This window comes from Parus major, chromosome 4 (genome assembly GCF_001522545.3).
Source record: "Parus major isolate Abel chromosome 4, Parus_major1.1, whole genome shotgun sequence".
Classification (NCBI taxonomy): Eukaryota; Metazoa; Chordata; class Aves; order Passeriformes; family Paridae; genus Parus; species Parus major.
The window spans coordinates 60,539,497-60,557,811 of NC_031771.1; the positions used below are offsets into that span (position 1 = coordinate 60,539,497).

The window sequence follows — 18,315 nt, forward strand, 5'->3', positions numbered from 1 at the left end:
CAGATAACCTCAGGACACTGCACTTAAGAAATCTGAGCTGAGTTTTGTGGGAAAGAAAGAAGGAGGGAAGGGGGGAGAGGTTTGAAAGCTGTTCCATACCTTATCATCCCCAGATGGATCATTTTCAGAGATTCTGCCCAACTGCATCCTATCTGGCTCAGACACAACCAGTTTTGTACTGTTCAATGGAAGGGGAAATAGGATGGAAATTAAATTATAAACAAGGCACTATCTGTGTTGTGGCAAGCTATATCAAAACTTGGAGGCAGGTTGTCAGATATCTGTAAGTCTCCACTGTCCCACAATGCCAGACTTTCTTTTTGTTGGGGGATGTGGGGTGGAAATAAGTGTTACTTAGCTTTTAATTCACCTGAAAGTAAGAGTACCCATTGCAGCCTTGGAAGTGACCATCTTTAATTAGTCAGTGCATTTGATCCTTCCCCTAAATTTGTTTATACATACACCTCACTGTCTTCCATTCACCTCTAATTACAAGGTTTAAATGAGGGAGTTGGAGACATACAGCAAGACATTTGGGGACATGTATTCTTAATTACTTAAGTGTGATTTCTTCTCTTCCTTTGTTGTTCTCACCTGGGGTCTGAGCCAGCCTTCAGCTGGCTGGAACTGGCACCCTGCTGTTGTCCCAGGGCACCTCAGCTGTCTCACTGGAGCACATCTCAAGTATCTGCACTGGTAAAAGCAACACCCACCACTTCCTTCCCCAATAAAGTCAATTCATTTGTGCATGCTCAAGCTGCCATCATTAGCTACTCCCTCTAAGATGGCCACGAGGCTTTGGTAGGTGCATGTGCTGAGGAAGTAATAGCAGAAGCAAAAATGAAAGTAACACATAGCACTAAATATCTCTTTCTGATAGTTTCCTGATCAGAGCTTAAAACTTCCTACCACTGTGAACAAGCAAGTAATTGTTCAGGTGCTGAACTGGAGACAGAGTTGCCTTAACTGATGAGGTTTTCAAACTGATGTAAATTGCTGTTGTTTCTTTTGATGCCTTGTGCAGGTGGGAGTGTGGAGTCCCTACAGCGTTTGTCAGGCTACTTAAATTGGATACTTGGTATTTGGATATTGAGGCACAACAGACAATAAAACCACAGTCACAGGTATCCTGTATTGCAGATGTTAATGCTTCACACTCATTTAAGACGATGCAGGAAAAGGCTGCTTAATTCCGGCTGTCTGCCATCCCTAGGCCTTGTGCTCAGTGTGTGACAGCAAATCATGTTTTTAATTTAACTAAAATAATTCAACTTGACTTGCCTCTCCTTTAATTTGGCATCATACAGTGGTATTAAAAAAAAATCTTGAACACATTTCTCCCCTCATTTGACATACATACAAAATAACTAGGTCTATAGGGAGGTTTAAAATTAGGCAGAAAAAGCTCACTAGGCCCAGTAGTGTGCTCTCTTGGCTTAGTACTGTGCTGCAGCTCAACTTCTCTAGGCTTATTTAAGCATTGTAGTCTCCCCCCTGCCTTTTTTTTTTTTTAAGATCCTTCCTGTTGGCGGCTGTCCTGAGACACTATGTTCTTGCTTAGCATTTTGATGTGGGGAAACAGTCTGATAATTAAAGCCGGTTTCAAGCCATGAGCTGATTTGTAAGCAGTGACTTGCTCTGGGGTGTTGTCAGTCAATAAACGTGTAGCTTGTGTGCACAGAGCTGAGCTGCACCTTGGTCCTTAAGCCCCACGTGAGAGGGACATGCAGCTCCCAGGAGCCACTTCTGGGAGAGACAGACTGCATCCTCTCCAGCCACCTGTTGGTGAATGGTTAAATTGGAAAAAATTATCACTATCATTCTGTTCCCTTCTGTGTGTAAACTCAGAGCAAACCTGTTGTTACACAGCTTTTCCTTTTTTTAAATGAATGTAATTCTCTTTAACCCACTCTTTGCAGTCCTTGACAAATTCCTTTCAAGGGTACTGTGAAAGGTGGCAAAAGCCAACACACCTGTTGCAGGTCTGCAGGCTCACACCATGGCTTTGGATGTGCTGTGCAAATTTGCTTCGTGGTGCTCCAGTGCCAGTGAGGGCCAACGTTTTACTGTTCTCAAAAATGGCTGTGTATCCTACCCCACTCCTGGGGTTTCCATGGGCAGCATGTGAGTACGTGTGTGCCTCCGTGTCACGTCAAGTGGGAATTACAACTGCTTGATCCTGTAATGGCATGATCTTGTGACGGCACTTTCCTTGTCTAATTGCGTCTGACACTATTCTGAGGTAGCAGACAAACTTGAGTTTCCCTGCAGTGTAATCTAAGAAACTTGAGTGCCAGTAAGACAGATGGGTTTGAGAGGTCTAATTTAGGAGGACTACTAAATTGCAATGTGTGCATTTTAATGTGCAAAACAAATGGGTGGCTGGCTGAATGAAGTATTAAATAAGTTTATTAAAAGCATGGCTGATTAGTTTGTTGTGGACTCTGTTTTCAGTGTGTATGATGGTACACATCATTTGTGTATTTCTCTACAAGGCACTGTTTTTCATCTGCCTGGATTAGGTAGGTACTGGGTGATGCTGAGCTCGTGGTACCAGGTGACACCTCACTCACTATTGCTTAAAAGTGTTTGAGAGGTAAACGTTAAAGACAATCAGTAGATAATAGGGCTAAAAATAGAAGACACCTGAAAAAGAAATTCCGTTTATATAGCTCTAAGAATTGTTCCATTTGTCTGACATTGACTTTGAAAGTTTAAAATACAGAAATCTGTTCTCTATAGATGAGGACAACCTAAAGGCTGAAATGCTAAAATATAGGTTGGAATCTTCTTTTTTTTTTTTCTTTTTGCATAAGAAAAGAAATCCATACAAGGGCAAAAACATACTGCAGTGGGTTTCAGCTGTTTGCATAATGTTTGATTTCTATTGCCTCAGACTCTTGCAATGTCAGAGATTTATTGCCCATGGTCAAAGGATGTAGAATCTCATACATGTAAATTTATGATGGATACCATCCAGGAAAGACAAATGATATCCAGCTGCCATTACTTTTGCTTGTGATGCTTTTGAGAATCCCTGTATAGCTTGTAAATTCCTGTTGACATTTCCCATGAAGTACATCTCAGATTTCTGTGTGTTGCTGTTAGTTATTATCAAGACCCAAAACAATGAAGGGCCTTTAAACCTTTCATGGCTGCTCTTCAAATAAGAGCAGCTTAAGATAGTGGGATGGTTGAAGCATGGAGAAAGCTGTGAGGAAGAGCCTGCCTGCAGGGAGGAATCTAGAAAAAAAACAAGGAGAGGAGATGAGAGTGGTCAGATGATGGTCCTGCAGCTCTTAGTACTGCCGAGCCTAAGGCTATGGTTCCACAAAACAGATGCCAGTCTGCTGGTGTTCCATCTCCCCTGGAGTCCTTGCTGATGTTGTCCTGCCTGTGCCTTGCCTTGCCCACTGCTCCTGTGAGTGCCTCCTGTGCTGCTGGCTTGGTGTGCAGATGGTGCAGGTACGTGGGTGAGTGTGCACCGTCGTGTGACACATCTCTGTCACACCTCGCACGCCTCTGACAGCTCGTGCTCACTTTGCAGGCAGCAGAGCTCGGGTGGAAGAGGGTTGAGGAGCAGTACAGCAATGGGCACTAACTGTGCCACAGGGCTTTCGTTCTTCTGCTGGCCAAACTCAGATGTGACTCTGGGACACTCATCAGTCTGTCTGCTTCTGCTGCCAGGTACATTCCTGAAGGGACAGCACGTGGGCAGTCTGGCCAGCCAGCAGCTGCTGAGACTCCAGGTCTCGTGCTGGTGTTGTCCACGTTGATTTGCAGGGTCATTCCAGTTACCAAAGCAAGCCTTGGGAACTGCTGTCATTGCCCATCTTAGCTGATGTCCCTGGCTTGTGGCAGCACATGGGTAACCACAGCTCACCTTCTCATGGGAACCAGAACATAAAGTGTATCAAAGTCTCCTTGTGGGCTTTTTGAGAGATAAGGAAATGCTGATGTAGCCCAGTGCTTGTAACTTAGGTAACTGTCTCTACATTCATCAAGGAGCTACTGGAGGGATGGGTAATGGAGGGAGAGACAAAGGAGGCAACATTGGCAGCAAGGTATTCCCTCTTTCAGGAGTCAGCAGCTTCCCTCTCACAGACCAGTCACTATTCACCTGTTCCCAGTTTGCATCACAGCTGTCTTTCTGTGCACTGCTGCCAAGAGGCTTAGCTAGCCAAAAATGCATGCATTTGTGGCACTCCAGATGCTTCCATTAACTTGTGTGTACTGAAAGATGTAGGAGTAAGTTCTGGTTTCATGTATATGTTTTAAAACATGAACAAGTGGCATCTTTTGGAAGGTAAAAAGGTAAAGATCAAGTGTGGAGTCCGTACTCAGCTAGTGGGCTGTAGTGGCACTAAGGGAAAGTAAACAAAATGCACTGGAGCTGCTGTAGTGTGCATTTAGATATAGTGTAAAAGAACTAAAATATTTTTCAGAGTGATAAAATGTGCAAAACATGGAAATGATAGGCTATGTTAACAGGCAGCAGAGATTTTCTTCTATTTCCTTAGCATTAGGAACAGCACCAGGCATTGCTGAGAAGTTCTCACATAAAAACTTGCAGATAAGTTCAGAGCAGCGCTGACTCTCAGAGAGTTTGTGGTGGTAAGAGGCACTTGCAGCAGTTGTTATCCTGTGTTTGGACACTTCCAAGGTGTACCCCAAGACCACTTGGCTGCCAAAGCGATGTGGCTGCTTTCAGTTTAGCAGAGCAGATGCACACAAGTATTCATCATGCTGGAAATGCATATTGAGGATGAAACTCACAGTTAATACCACAGTAAATAAAGCGGGCTGTTGCATTTAATTCACTAACAATCACTGCAATTAGGCACTGCTGCTCTTCCTGCCTGTTCGTTTTCACGCGGGCTTTACTGCTGAATTTAGTTGCAGAGGCCCTCTGAGGTGTTAGACCCAGACAAAAATGCCTTGGATGAATTTTCACCAGTGCACAAACTTCAGGCATTTGTTTTTAACATGAAAAAGACCCCCAGCTTACTGCAGAACACTGGTGTTTGGTTTATCTTCCCTTGGATAATAAAAAGCCAAGAGGTTTGCTGTAAGAGCAAGACTGCATTTTCTGGGTTCGACTCCAAGGCACTCAGCTGTGAGCAAGCTTTTCACACATCTTGGAGCAATCTGCACACTGGGTGCCTTGCTATGGTACAGTGCTTTAATACTAAGAGGTTTTCTTTCCTTTTCACTAAAGCATATTTGTTGTGTAGTTGAAATAGATTGTGCAGTTCAAGTGTGAGCTAGAGCATCCCTCAGAAAAAAAAGAAGCATTTGAGGTATCCTTTGTAGAGGAGAAAGTATTAAAAGCATTTCTGAGTGAAATAAATCCGAAAGAAACTGGATTTTTATTGCAGTGGAGGGTTGTTATCTTCTATTATGTTTAATATTTTTCTGGAGATATGCTAAATACTGTCTGGACCATTAATAATTAGGTTTCTTTTGAACCATTTATCTGATTGAATTTCTGTGATTTCATAAGATGGAAGCTTATAAATAATCTCTTTAAATGCCTTTGTAAACAAATGTGTTTTAATTAGTACAGTCATCTTTGGTAGCTTATAAAAAGTCTTGTAGAGCTGTAAATATGTAATTCCTGACACTTTAATGAAAGTGTTAGCTTAAAGAGGAGCAAGGCAAGTATGCTTGAGTACCAGCTTCTACTAAGCAGAGTTGGGTATATAATTACATGATTACCAACACTGTATATGCCACCATGATATCCAGGACTACGCAAAATAATATGAACATATTAAATTTTCAGTACCATTAAAACAATTTGCAGCAAAATCCTTTCACCCTTTTAGAGTGTGACTGTGCACAGAATAAAAGTGCTGCAGCCCTTAAAAGATGTTGCCTTGTTGTGTCAAGCTCCAGTAGGATGGGATTGAAGCTGGTACCAGAAGGCAGGCAGAGTTTCTTGCCCTCGTTTTACCTTGGTGGCAGGTGAACCCTGAATTCACACTGGGGAAGTTTTTACTGCTGCATTTCTGCATTTTTAAAAAATTTTGAAATAATGATGTTTATGAGTAATGATGCTGTCTCTGTTCATCCTTACTCAGTGCATGTCACAAAGTATCATGAGCTTCTCTCTGCTGATTCTGTCTAAAACTCAACTGCCCCCTGTACGCAGGTGTTTGCATTTCATAAATAAATCTGTGAAGAGTCTTCCTGTAAAAACATGACTGTCTTACAATTGCAGTTAGCTCACTTCTGTATTTTATGCTGAATGTCATGTCTGGCAGGAGATAAAATCACCTTGCTTTAAGGAGGAAACACAATCAGTAGTTCACTGCTGGTGTCTCTGACCCAAAGTTGTGGGCTCGGGCCAGACTATTTTGGTTCATAGTGTATCTGGATAACATTTCACTCCAGAAGTGAATTTTTGGTGCAGAGATTCTTCTCTGACTTCACCCTATGCATGTTATTAAGCCAGATTACATAGACATTATGCAACAATGAAAAATTTAGTAACCGCTCTATATTTAAACCTTTGTGTATTAACTTCATTGCACAGTACCAGGATAGGTTTGAATGTGGAAAAAAAAGTGAAACATTAGAGAAGGAATATGAAATGCTGAGCTAACTCTGTCCAGTTTGTAATGATGCATCTTCTAGATTAATTTCAAGTACGTTTCTATTCTTTGAAATCAGGGTTTAGTTTGTACTGAATTTGCCTTGTGATAGGGTCTGATGCTGTCTGGTTTTTAGACCAAAATGGTTAATGTACAGAAATGAAAAATTTTTAATTTTTACATCTATTTCAAATAGATGTGAAGTTATTCTCACTGGTGTGTCTTGTAGTGGTTGCATTGCCTGAGTTTGACCTGTAGTGTCCTTTTCTTTTCAGAAGAGCACCAAACAAATATACCTAGGAGTATGTCAACCTCCTGTACACAGAGCTAGTTTAGTGGAGTAAACTGGGACATCTGACAGACACATGTTCAGTCACACAAGTGTTTTTAGCACAAAGGCATCCTACAGAAAGCACAATTAGGGCCTACTAGTGAGGCCAGCGTTGTTTCATGCCTGCTTCAGTGGTGCACTGTGGTGAGAGGTACAATGGGCTGTGCACGTGGAAGCAACAGCATCGTGTCTAACCCAGCCAACCTCTGCTGGAGCCAGCGTGAAAGGAAATTCAGGGCATGCAGTGTGGGAATATGGACATTTAGTGGCTTTTTGGCCATTTTCTAACCTTCCACATCCTTGCTGCCCATCAGCTGGAGATGCTGCATGTCTAAGGTGCCAGTATGGCAAGGACAACTCCACTGCCAGACTGGGCAATCTGCTAGGTGTGGACCAGACAGAACTGTTCTGGCCCACAGGATGACAAACTGCTGATAGAGTTGCTCCTTCCTACAGCCAGCTCTGGGTCAGCAGAGAATGGGTACATGTGAGAGGCATTCTTGTGCTCTGTGGGGGCTGTGGAGTGAGCTGTGGAGGATGTGCAAGGTGAACACTTGTCATGAATTTGACTTCTCTGTAGTGAGTTTTATGCTCTTGCTCACAATTGTTCAGAACCAGATGAGCATGGCCCATGACACTTCCAGCAAGTGACCTCTGGCAGTCAGGAACATGATGCTAGCAGTGGGAACTGTTTGTCTTAGGGTGCAGCTTCCAGGAAATGCCTACCCCGTGCTACCTGCTGTGAAGATGTGGAGGGCTCTTGGAAGCTGGTGTGCAGGGAGTGCCCAGCTGAGGTGGCAGGATGGACAGGCACCCATTTCACAGGAACTCAGTGCTGTCACCCTGTATCATGAGTGTCTGTGGCCATTTAATGTCAGCAGGCCTGAGGCATTCTATGCTGAGGACTGAGCAGCCTGTTTAGGATATGCACCTTGCCTTTGCAGCTGGCTCTGTGCAGCTCAGTGGCCTCTAAATAAAGCCAGTAGATTTACACTTGAATGGTTTAGGAAACACACCTTTGCTGCTGTCAAAAAACTGTGTGACTATTGCTTGAACAGCTATCTGCTGTCTGACTGGCTGCAGGCCATTTCTCTCTGCTGTGCTGGACCTGAAAAAGCCCTGGAGAGCCCTTGTGGAAAGGCTGCAGTGGATCAGGTCACTCCACAAACCTACCAGCATTCTGTCAATCAGAGTAGAACAGGTTTAAGCCACACAGCTGTGGATGTTTTGCTGGTATATGAATGAGAGCAGTCTTGTGAGTCAAATGCTGAAGGGTTACAGGCAGTCTTGGATTTACATGTTCATGGACATGAATGTGTGTCTGTGAATGTTTATGGCTCTGGGTAAATCTTCAAGAACCTCCCAGGTCTGCCTTTCTGGGCAACCTATTCTGATTGTGCACCACAATAAAAAATTTGTTTCCCAGTGTCCATCCTGAACCTCTGAATTCACAGCTATTGCCTTTTGTTGCATTATTTAGCCCTACAGAAAAGCATTTTGTTCCCATTGCAACCGCCTGTCAAGTGGTTGTAGGAATTTCTTGGAGTTGTTGCAGTTTCCTTGGAATGAAGATAATCCAGGGTGAACAATGGACTTTCTTGTTTCTTTTTTCTTTTTTTTTTTTCATGCATCTTAGTATTCCATTTCTTGGTGTGCTGCTTGAATTTCCATCTGAGATTTCATATATGCAGCAACTCATTTAACACAATTTTGAAATTGATTAAGGTCAAAGATCATAGTACACCTTCGTATGGCAATGCTTTCTTTGAGAAGTGGTAAATCTGCCTTTCCATAGCTGAACACTGGAGCAAACTGGACTCTCCAAGGACTAGAGTCAGTGAGTGGTCTTCCTGTGATGGTCTTCTGGTGAATGTCCTTGTTTTACAGGAAAATTTTTAATACCACCTTTTTGCTGCTTTGTCCCTCCATGTTGTGGGGCTCCAGGGTTCATTCTGCCATGGGATCTGAAACCCCTGCCTCTGTTGCCCATCCTGGCTTACAAGAATTCAAAACCAGTTAAAGGCAGTTCCTGCTGGTGGCCTTTGGGTCAGTTGTCAGCAGGTGGCTTTGTCCTTTACGTGAATATGAGGAACCACCAGACAGCTGCTAGACAAAGCCACTGCCCTGGAATGCTGACCAGCCTGGGCCTATCAAGCACTAGAAAAGCTGTAAAGCAGACTCAGAGGACCCTGCCGTGAACTTGCTTATGGAGACACACTGGAGTCTTGAACATCTGAAACCCCTTTATCATCTGGCACAAAGGACAATGTGATAAATCAGACTGGGCACCCATGCACCTCTCCATATGTGGGGCTACACCCAAAACAGAGAGCTGCAGGCTTGATTTGGATTTTCACATTTTAGATCCCTACCTTCCCAGATGAAATCAGTACCAGTGATGAAGGGGATATTTCTGTGCATCCACCTGAGGTGAGGAAAGTGCCCTCTTCTGCCTGGTGTCCAGCCCTGATACCACACTGGGTGTGGGCAAAGGTGTAGCACAGGGGTTGGAAGCTGGAGCAGAGCATAATTACCCAACTTCAACCACATTTCATGCACAGACACTACTACCCTGTTGCTCTGACACCAGGCTGCTTCTTTTTTTTCCTTTCTTCTTGTTATTTTTGTAGGTGGAATTTAAGGCGTGAGCTGCAAAACACAAAGCAGCTCTGGCTGTGATTACCTCTGTGAGTGCCTTTCCCTCCTCCTGTGGTCACAGGCAGCCAAGGAAAAGCAAAAGCTGTCAGGTCCCTGCAGAAAAAGAGAGAAATTAGTGCTGGCAGAATCTGTATGAGACAACTTCTCTGCTGTGAAGTTTGAGTCCCTTGTTCCTGCTGGTGTGATCTGTTAACGTAACATGCCTGAAATGTTTTCTTACATTCTTACAGTTTTTTCTAAGATGTGCAAGATGAAAAATGTGGGGATGTTTACTCCAGCACCAGAGGAATTGTGGTGGGCTGGTTTTCTTTTTGTGCATTCACAATCTATGCCATCAATTAAAATATATGAATTAGTCACATAAACATGTTTGCATTTATGTCAACATCTGTGTAAAACTTATGCTTTAAAATCTGTAATGGATTCATAGGTGTTGAGTAATTAGATGAAAGAAAAAGTCTCTTTAAGAAAAAAAGGTGAAGTTAGAGGAGGTCTTTCAGCAAGTGTGTTTATTACATGATATCAGTATTGGTTGGTAGTACTGAAAAAGCCTTAAAGCAGTTTTGTTAATATTCAGATCTTTTCATTCTTACTGGTCACTTAAAATACTCTTCATAGATTCAATCCCATGTTCTTCATGACACTTCTGTGAAGTCCTGCTCTGCTGGGCTGGCAGGTAACTTTTATAAAAGAGTTTGTGCTTTAAAAAGGCACACAGCCATGCCCCTGATCCTTGGTGATATTTCTGTGAACTCCCCAGCTGATGGCAAGGAAGCACACTAAAGCCTTACTTTCTTCTCCCTGTGGTAAGCAGACTTTCCTCAAATAGCAAGAGGCAGATTAGTATGTAATCTGAAGAATTCCAGAATTAATACTAAGTAAATCTCAGATCAACAGTTCTGTATATTCCTTATCAGATTTTTAATTGCTCCCAGTATGTTGATCATTCCATTTCAAGGTGTTTACCTCTCTATCTACTATTTGGTACTATCCTTCTCCTGTTCCTTCCTATATCCTCCTTCATCTTCAGTCCCCACTTCCTTGTCATCAGTCTAAAAACAGTTGCATCCAGGCTGGGCTGAGTGATGCAGACTCACGTGTGTATGTTCAGAGTCCATTTAGGAAACAGAAAGATTATTTGAATTTAGTCCCTGATGCAAGGTTTCATATTTAAAACACAAATCCAGTCAGACAGTTGTTAGAGATTACAGGCACAGAAATAAAAATTTCCCTCATTAAGATTTTCTGTATAAATACCAGTAACTCTGTATTGTGGGTATTTCACCATTTTAAAGATTAATGTCCCAGTTTAAGGTAGCAGCCTCAGGGGATCTGAGGGGGATATTTTTGTGAATACTTAGGCCAGTCTTTGTTGGTGTTGTTTAAATAAAAGCATTTAGATCCTTAAGTTTAGAGCCTTGTATTTAAAAACAAGCCTAGGCCTAAACAAAAAGCCTGTCATCAGTTTTCTCATGTGAATCACATTTTCACAAAAAATCCTTTTTCCCTAAATGGCTTTTGAAGAAAAATTAGAAATTTTATGGAAATGCTTTGTGATTTCTTACCTAGTACACTGCTGATTTTTAGGCAGAAAGAACTAAATGTGTGAATATGTAGTCATTACTATTCTGTATTATATTCTATTTTGCTTTGGATTTTTTCACCAATAATTCTGAGGTTGTTTTCACATTGCACTAATAATTCCAATTGCACATGTGTAATTTTTCATTTGGTGCATATTAAATCCTCTTCAGCTGTATTTCAAACACTGATGCCGGACTGCGGTTCTGAACTCATTGTTCAAAAGAAAGTTCATTCTCAACCAGAAGTGTTGAATCCTCTGCAGTGTTTGTTTCCTTCATGCAGCATCAAGCAAATTTGAAAAAGATGATTATTCACCTCACACTTGTGATCTGCTTCAGTTATTCTTATGGCTGTGAGGGTGGTTTCAGCTCCAGGTCATTGCTTTGCTCAGTCTGTAACAGGCTGGCAGAAAGGCTAATAGCAGATATTCATGGGAGCACTTCCACATCCGTTTCTATCTCATTGCAGAGCCGTGTGGATTCCTGTTCAAGGGCTGTGAATCAAAACCAGAAGAGATTTTCTTTAGGATGTGACTGTAGAAATGCACTCGCACGCTGTTCTTTGGTTGGCCACTGCCTTGTTTTGGATAGGTCAAGCAACTGTTTCATGGACTGTTGTATTACCAGCTGCTTTCTAGTCTGGGAAACATTTGTAGACATAGTACTTGGTTCATCCTCTTTTTACTGATAGATTAATGGCAGTAGTACAGGGGAGATTGTTGAGAGCAGCAGTAATGATACTCACAAGGGAGTAACAGAGAAAGCAGGACCCTGTTGTTGAGAAATATGGCTGGAAGTGTTTTTTCTTGTCTGTTTATAATAAACACTGTGCAGTGAGAGGAAGAATGTCTCCTTCTGGGGGGCTGTGGGTCAGTAGAAGAGAGGAGAAGGGGCATCAGGACCTCCCTGTTAGAATACATTGTTAAACCATGGCTGGAAACAGCTCTGAGCTGTGAAGAGCTGCATGGATGCCGTTGCCTTGCATAGCTGGAGTGTGTCCTATTGCAGTAGGCAGGGGTAGGAATGGGGAGAGGGGGATCAGGGTCTGCAGCTGCCCACAGCTTTGTCTGTGCCTGCAGAAATCACTGCATTGGAGCAAAATCCCAGGGTATTTTTTTTCCTTACCCAGCAGTAGGTAGAGTGTGCAGCCTTGCCTGGATGTCTCAGATCTCTGAGCATACTCCACTTTGGGTAAGATGGGACTGACCAGGCTGAGCAAACTGCTTTGAAATACAGGTATGAACCTCCTGTCTGAGTGTGCCAAGCAGCATTACTGCATTTCAAGTGACCTTTCAGTCTGAAACTTTGCCAAAGGGAGGGGAAAGGAAGCCACCGTTGACTCGAGTTCTGCACAGAGATCCTGCAAACAGATGGTGTTTGCATATAGGATATTCTGTTCGGGTGCAACTCCACTACAACGCTCTTCGTTTTTAATGATTGCAGGCGGGCTAAACTCCGGCTATATTTGGAACAGCTAAAACAGCTTGTGCCTCTCGGGCCGGACAGCACCAGACACACCACTCTAAGTCTGTTGAAAAGAGCTAAGATGCATATCAAGGTAAAAACATTCATCCATGTTTTCATTTCTTTTAAGGGAGAATCTTCCAGAATGTGTATCCATAGAGAGGAAACAAATTTTCACACAAAATCCATATCCATATGTCCAGTCTTCTGGATTTATTGTCCTTTATTACTTGCAGGGATTTCAGTCAGTGTCAAAGTTTAGTGTTTTGCAATTTAGCATCTCAAATATATAAAACAGTGGGTTTGTGATTGCTGCTTAGTGTTAGTAAATACACTAACTAGTGTATTTAACCATTTACACCATAATTAAAAAAAAATCTGTCAAGCCTGTTCTTTGATTATAATAGATTTATTTTTTAAGAACTGAGCAAAATATTGCATTGTTTTAAATGTAAAAAGCCAGATCCATTTATGATGAAAAAAAAAATGGAATGAAAAAATTATATCTATTACTCAGCCTTACCACCATCAACATTTTGTTGACCAGATTCTCATTTAAATGAAACAAAAAATTAAATGCAATTTCTCATTAGTTGCTGCTTCCCTTGTTACAAGTTTAAAACAAAAAACAGCCTCAAATCTCACCTGTGATCCAGCAGCAGTGCAGGTTCTAGATCTGCACAGGTAATTCAAAGGAAATTTTTCCTCAGGCCTCCTCTCTCCAAAGACACCTTCACTCCCATATTCACTGTCATTGTTTTCAGGGAACAGGGTTATATGCAGAAATAAGACAAAGAGGTATTCAAATGTAGAAGTTAAAGAACAGGTTTCTGCTGCTGTGTCCAGGACTATAATTACTCATCTGGCATTTTTTCAGTGTTATAGAGAAACAGGTCAAGAAAAGTGTCAGGCAGAATTGAATGCTGCCAGTAATCTTGGAATATTTTGGAGAGCAGCCTGCTGATGCACAGCTTTAAGATTCACTGCAGTTACAGAAATAGGTGTGATTCATAGGAAGAATTATAGATTAATTTAAACAAAACCATTCTTGTGAACAAGTTTACAGAGCTACTTTTTCAGCACTTCTAAGCACATTCACTCCAGCTGGGTAACCCCTGTTTTAACCATTTGAGATTTTGGCCTCTTGTTTATAATTCAGGCTAACATGCATGAAAGGCACTGCATGTGGTTTTTGTCTTGGGCTGCCCCCCTATCATGGGCTTATACATACAAATTGAAAAACTGTTTTTACAAGTGGCGAGCGTGCGAGATTAGCCCTGTAGTTACCATTTCAGCTGCTGATAAAAAAAGCTGGGAACAGATTCTTTCCAGATCCGTCCTGCACAGCACCAAGTACTCGTTTTCTGAAAACCGAGACTGAAGTTTAACTTTCTTTTTAAGATTTTAAATGAACCTGCCCTAACTGGGTTAGCATTTAATTGCTCCCCTTTGTCAGGTCAGCTCCCTCCCCTGCCCTGCCAGAGCTTGCCCGTGCCCCGCTGGCATTTCGAACACAGCCATGAGTTCTGAACTTTTCACACACACACGCCCCCCATATATTGAAATCTGCTCTGAAAGATTGGACAGTTTTGAGTCTCCTGGATATGAATCACTGAGTTCTTTCCTAAAATAGTTGTTAGAATTTGGGATTGCAGCCAGGAAAATACAGGAAAAGGAAGTCTGATCAATTGGGCACATTTGGTTTGTTGTGTACATGGATGTACCAACCCCTTTTCCTATTATAACATTGTGTATCCACCTATGATGAGTATCTGCAGAGTGTATTGGTTGGGAGGGGGCTTAAAATGTGGCGGAAGAAGGTGGATTTCATTGAGCCAGGAAACTGCCCTGTTCAAGAGCGTCAATTATTTTTTCAAACACTTTTATTTCGGGCTTGCATGGGAACGGCAAAATCTCTGAAAAGGTTTTATTTGTGGTTTGCTGTGCACTGTCCCAGCCTGCTCTCCTCAGAAAACCAAGCCTAGGTTCATTCAGATGGCAGGGAGGAATCTTCAGCAGCTGTATTCACTCCCTGCACATCTCCTAAATCTCAGTGATCGTGTAAACACAGCTCACAGAGAAATGCTCACTCTTATAAGTGCTTTTACTGCTACAACCTGTAATTTACTGCATCAGATAGATAATATTTTTTTAATAATAAAAGGTGTTTCGATTTGTGTAACCTTCATGCTTTTAATCCCATCATACTCTTACAATTTTTTCCCTGATTATATAGTCAATTTTTTTAAATGGCCACCAGTGATTTGGAAGAGGGTTCAGTTCAAATACTAAAAGATACTACTCCTGTTACTGCATTTGGACCAACAGTGAAGCACATTTTACTGGGTGTGAAGTATTCTTTTTATTTGCAAAATTAATGCCTGCTTTTATTCTGTCAGAGGGGAGATTTTAGGTAGATATCTGAAGAATCTTTTCACAGGCTGTTTGCTCAGAAATTTTGGATTAATACCACTGACTTTGTAGGTGATATCACAGAATTATCATACTTGCTCTGCAAAAGTTCAAGGAAAAAAAAAGCAAGAATAAAGAGAGTTGTTAGTAAATTCCTCCTTCTATATATAATCGATGCTGCTAATTGTTAATGACGCTTTTTAAATGCTAAAATTTTCCATGGCCTGCAGTAGGAGGGAGAACATTCAGAGGCTCACGATGGTTCCTTTATGGTGATAGGTGAAATAAGAGACTCATCTAAAGAGGCGTTATGTTCTCACTGAAACCTGAGCTGTGCTTGAGTTATCAAAGATGATGCTGGTTTCGCCTGATAAAATGATTTAAATATTCCCCACAACCAAGGCAACAATAATATGGTCTTTGCCAAGGAATGCCTGCTAGTGGTGAGAGAGTCTTTGAGGGATTTTTTTATCATTCATTTTCTCCCCTGTAACCATATATCTTATTGTGAAACAAATTCAGCCTGCTAAAATTGTACTGACCTCTACAGAACGCTAACTAAAAAACTGAACTTTTAAATTTAATTTTAACTTTATATTAATTAATTAAAATATTTAAATTTCTTTCAAATTTCTGTTTGCGAGAAGACCATAAGTTACTTATGCTTTGACATGGCTACAAACTGTCAGCTTAATGTGTTTCTCTCCCTTTTAAGAAATTGGAAGAACAGGACCGAAAAGCTCTAAATATTAAAGAACAATTACAGCGGGAGCACCGCTACCTCAAGCGCAGATTGGAGCAGCTATCCGTGCAGGGCATGGAGCGAATCCGCACTGACAGCATGGGATCAACAATATCCACTGACTCTGAACAAGGTAATTGAGCCAGGCCTTCCCAAAGGGGCCTGCAGGAGCAGGAAGGAAAAGGGAAGTAGGGAAACAAGGAAATGTCATTTAGAACTAAAATCAAGCTTTCAACAAAACCCAGGCAAAATTATTCCATAATGTGATTTGAAGAGTAAAAAATTAACACATCTTTTTCACATTCTTTGAAAAATGGTCTTTTTCCTAATCAGTTTTGAAGCTGTTAATACAGTGTGTATTTTTAAATCTATTTATCCTGCATGTGTTTTTTGCCAGCTTTTTAACAATTCCCATTTAATGTTTTGATTTTTCAGTGTAATTATAGGTGAGACTGGCATAATATTTTCTTGTGAAAAAAAAAAAAAAAGTCTTATTGGGCTTAATTCATTTGTGTGAATAAATTATTTCTACATCATTTATTGTGAAATTTTAAAACATTTTCTGTGCAACGATCACCAAGGGCTCTCTGCATTTGTTTCTTATTTAAGACAGCTCATCAAGCTGGCTGTTGCCATTTCTTATTTTCCCATTTGGAAGTTTTTCTGTGCAGAACAGTCACCCAGGCTGGCTGTTTCAAGGCTCAGGGGGGTTGAATGGTCGGTCTTGGGGCAGTTCCCTGGGGCCACCCAACCACCCATGCAGTTACACCATGGCCAGCCAACACCTGCATGGTTGGAATTACCGTGGGCAGCACTGCAGTAGGACAGCCTCTGAGGGCCACCCTTTTTCTAAATCAGTGTCTATCTGCAGGTTGGAACAGCTCTGGGAAAGCATTTGGTCTTGATGTTATGCAGTATATTTATGTGGCTGAGGACAGAAGGGATTTTAATTCTCAAGTGCACAAGATGATCCTTTCCTCAGTAATTAATGTGCCAGTCCTTTTTTTTTTTTTTAAATCATGTGATTCAGGTTTCACCTGGATGTTGATTGACACTGGCCCATGACTAGTTGCTACAACTTTCTGAAAATGTTCCTTCTTATGTTTTCTTTAGAAGTAGACATTGAAGGAATGGAGTTTACTCCAGGTGAAATGGACAGTATTGGAAGTGCCAGTGATGCTGAAGACCACTACAGTTTGCAGAGCGGTTCGAGTGACGGAGGTTACACACATTCCCGCAGACTGAATGCCAGGCTCTCATAGTGCCTGAGTTACCTGCTCAACTCAGGACCATCTGACTGAAGCACTTATATATGAATATTCCAGAGGTGTCAACTGCCACTCTTCCGGGAAACCCCAACCACAATACTCTGACATGGAGGTTTCTTACCCACGGTTCCCTGCACTGTAACCACAATATTAGATATTGTAAATCATGGGTTTGCTGCAGAGAACTGTGGTTAGGTACAGTTGTGACTTAAAGCTAGCTTGATGTAGCCATCCTGCAAATTAAAGGAAATAAATTATGTCGTTCCATTCAAGAAGTATTAAATTCAAATTGTTGGAAGCATGATGTAAGGGGGTTTGACAGTTTATTTTGATTTTGCAGAAACCATTTTCAAACATGGAAGAATAAATGAAATCTACAATGTGTTAATGATTCAGAGATACAAAAACCTAAAAGTACTTTTTGTGGTATTTTTTCATGAAAAAAATACAAAACCCAAAACATTTTGAATGCTGTATAGTGGGCTTCATAGAGTAAATTCTTTCAGCAGCTGTTGTTTGGGTGAAGCAGGCAGATAAATCTTCAAATCTCAGATGATCTTTAGAAAAGGTCGTATTTACAAGTCACTACTGTACTTCAAAACGGGGGAAAAGCCAGCTCTAATAATGACTTCATGTGGGATGATCTCAACTTTCTTTTGCTTTTTGTATTCAATATCCAACCAGCAGCAAATCATTCTATCCATGTTAACGGGAGCAGTAGAAACCAACATGGCAGTTTCAACCTGTTACCGTGGAATGGATGACATTTGAAGCATTTCAGTGGTTTTATGGGTTGTTGTTTTAATTTCTTTCTCTGAAGAATACAGAACTCAAGTGATCCAGTTTGTGATAGTTAATCTTTTCTTGCAAGGAAATGAAATCTGTTTGCTTGTATTTTTTTTTTTTTCTTTTCTTCTATTTACACATGTCAATACATTTTTATGGAAGGCATGGCTTAAAATTACAGTATTCAGCTAGAAGATAATTAATTTTTTTTTCTTTTGCACACTATAATTGCATTTTCTATTCTTAAAAAAGTGCAAAAAAATTAAAATGTATGCTGTAAAACAGCAAAGTTTATTTAGTACTCATCAAGCTGTTCAGAACATATTTACCCAAATTGTAGCAATACTATGAAGATGTATTTTAATACAACTTCTGCTTAGTGAAGTCATTAGAGCTTGGCTTGCCGGGTAAGAAAAAAATGGACCAGTCTTTGCATTATCTGTTTAAAGAAGGTCTTTTAAAAAAATAAAAAAAA

General features: G+C 41.1%; 1 protein-coding gene across 3 annotated transcripts in view; it reads left to right on the forward strand.

Annotated features, from left to right (window-relative positions):
• Window positions 1–18,315, forward strand: part of MXD4 (MAX dimerization protein 4) — a 38,311-nt gene that overhangs the window by 18,610 nt on the left and 1,386 nt on the right. For all 3 annotated transcript variants that reach the window (XM_015624913.2, XM_015624915.3, XM_015624914.2), the window contains exons 4-6: window positions 12,612–12,726; window positions 15,760–15,919; window positions 16,900–18,315. The exon at window positions 16,900–18,315 is cut by the window's right edge and continues 1,386 nt beyond it. In XM_015624913.2, coding sequence (XP_015480399.1) covers window positions 12,612–12,726; window positions 15,760–15,919; window positions 16,900–17,048 — 424 coding nt within the window. In that variant the 3' untranslated portion in view covers window positions 17,049–18,315. The remainder of the gene's footprint in view (window positions 1–12,611; window positions 12,727–15,759; window positions 15,920–16,899) is intronic.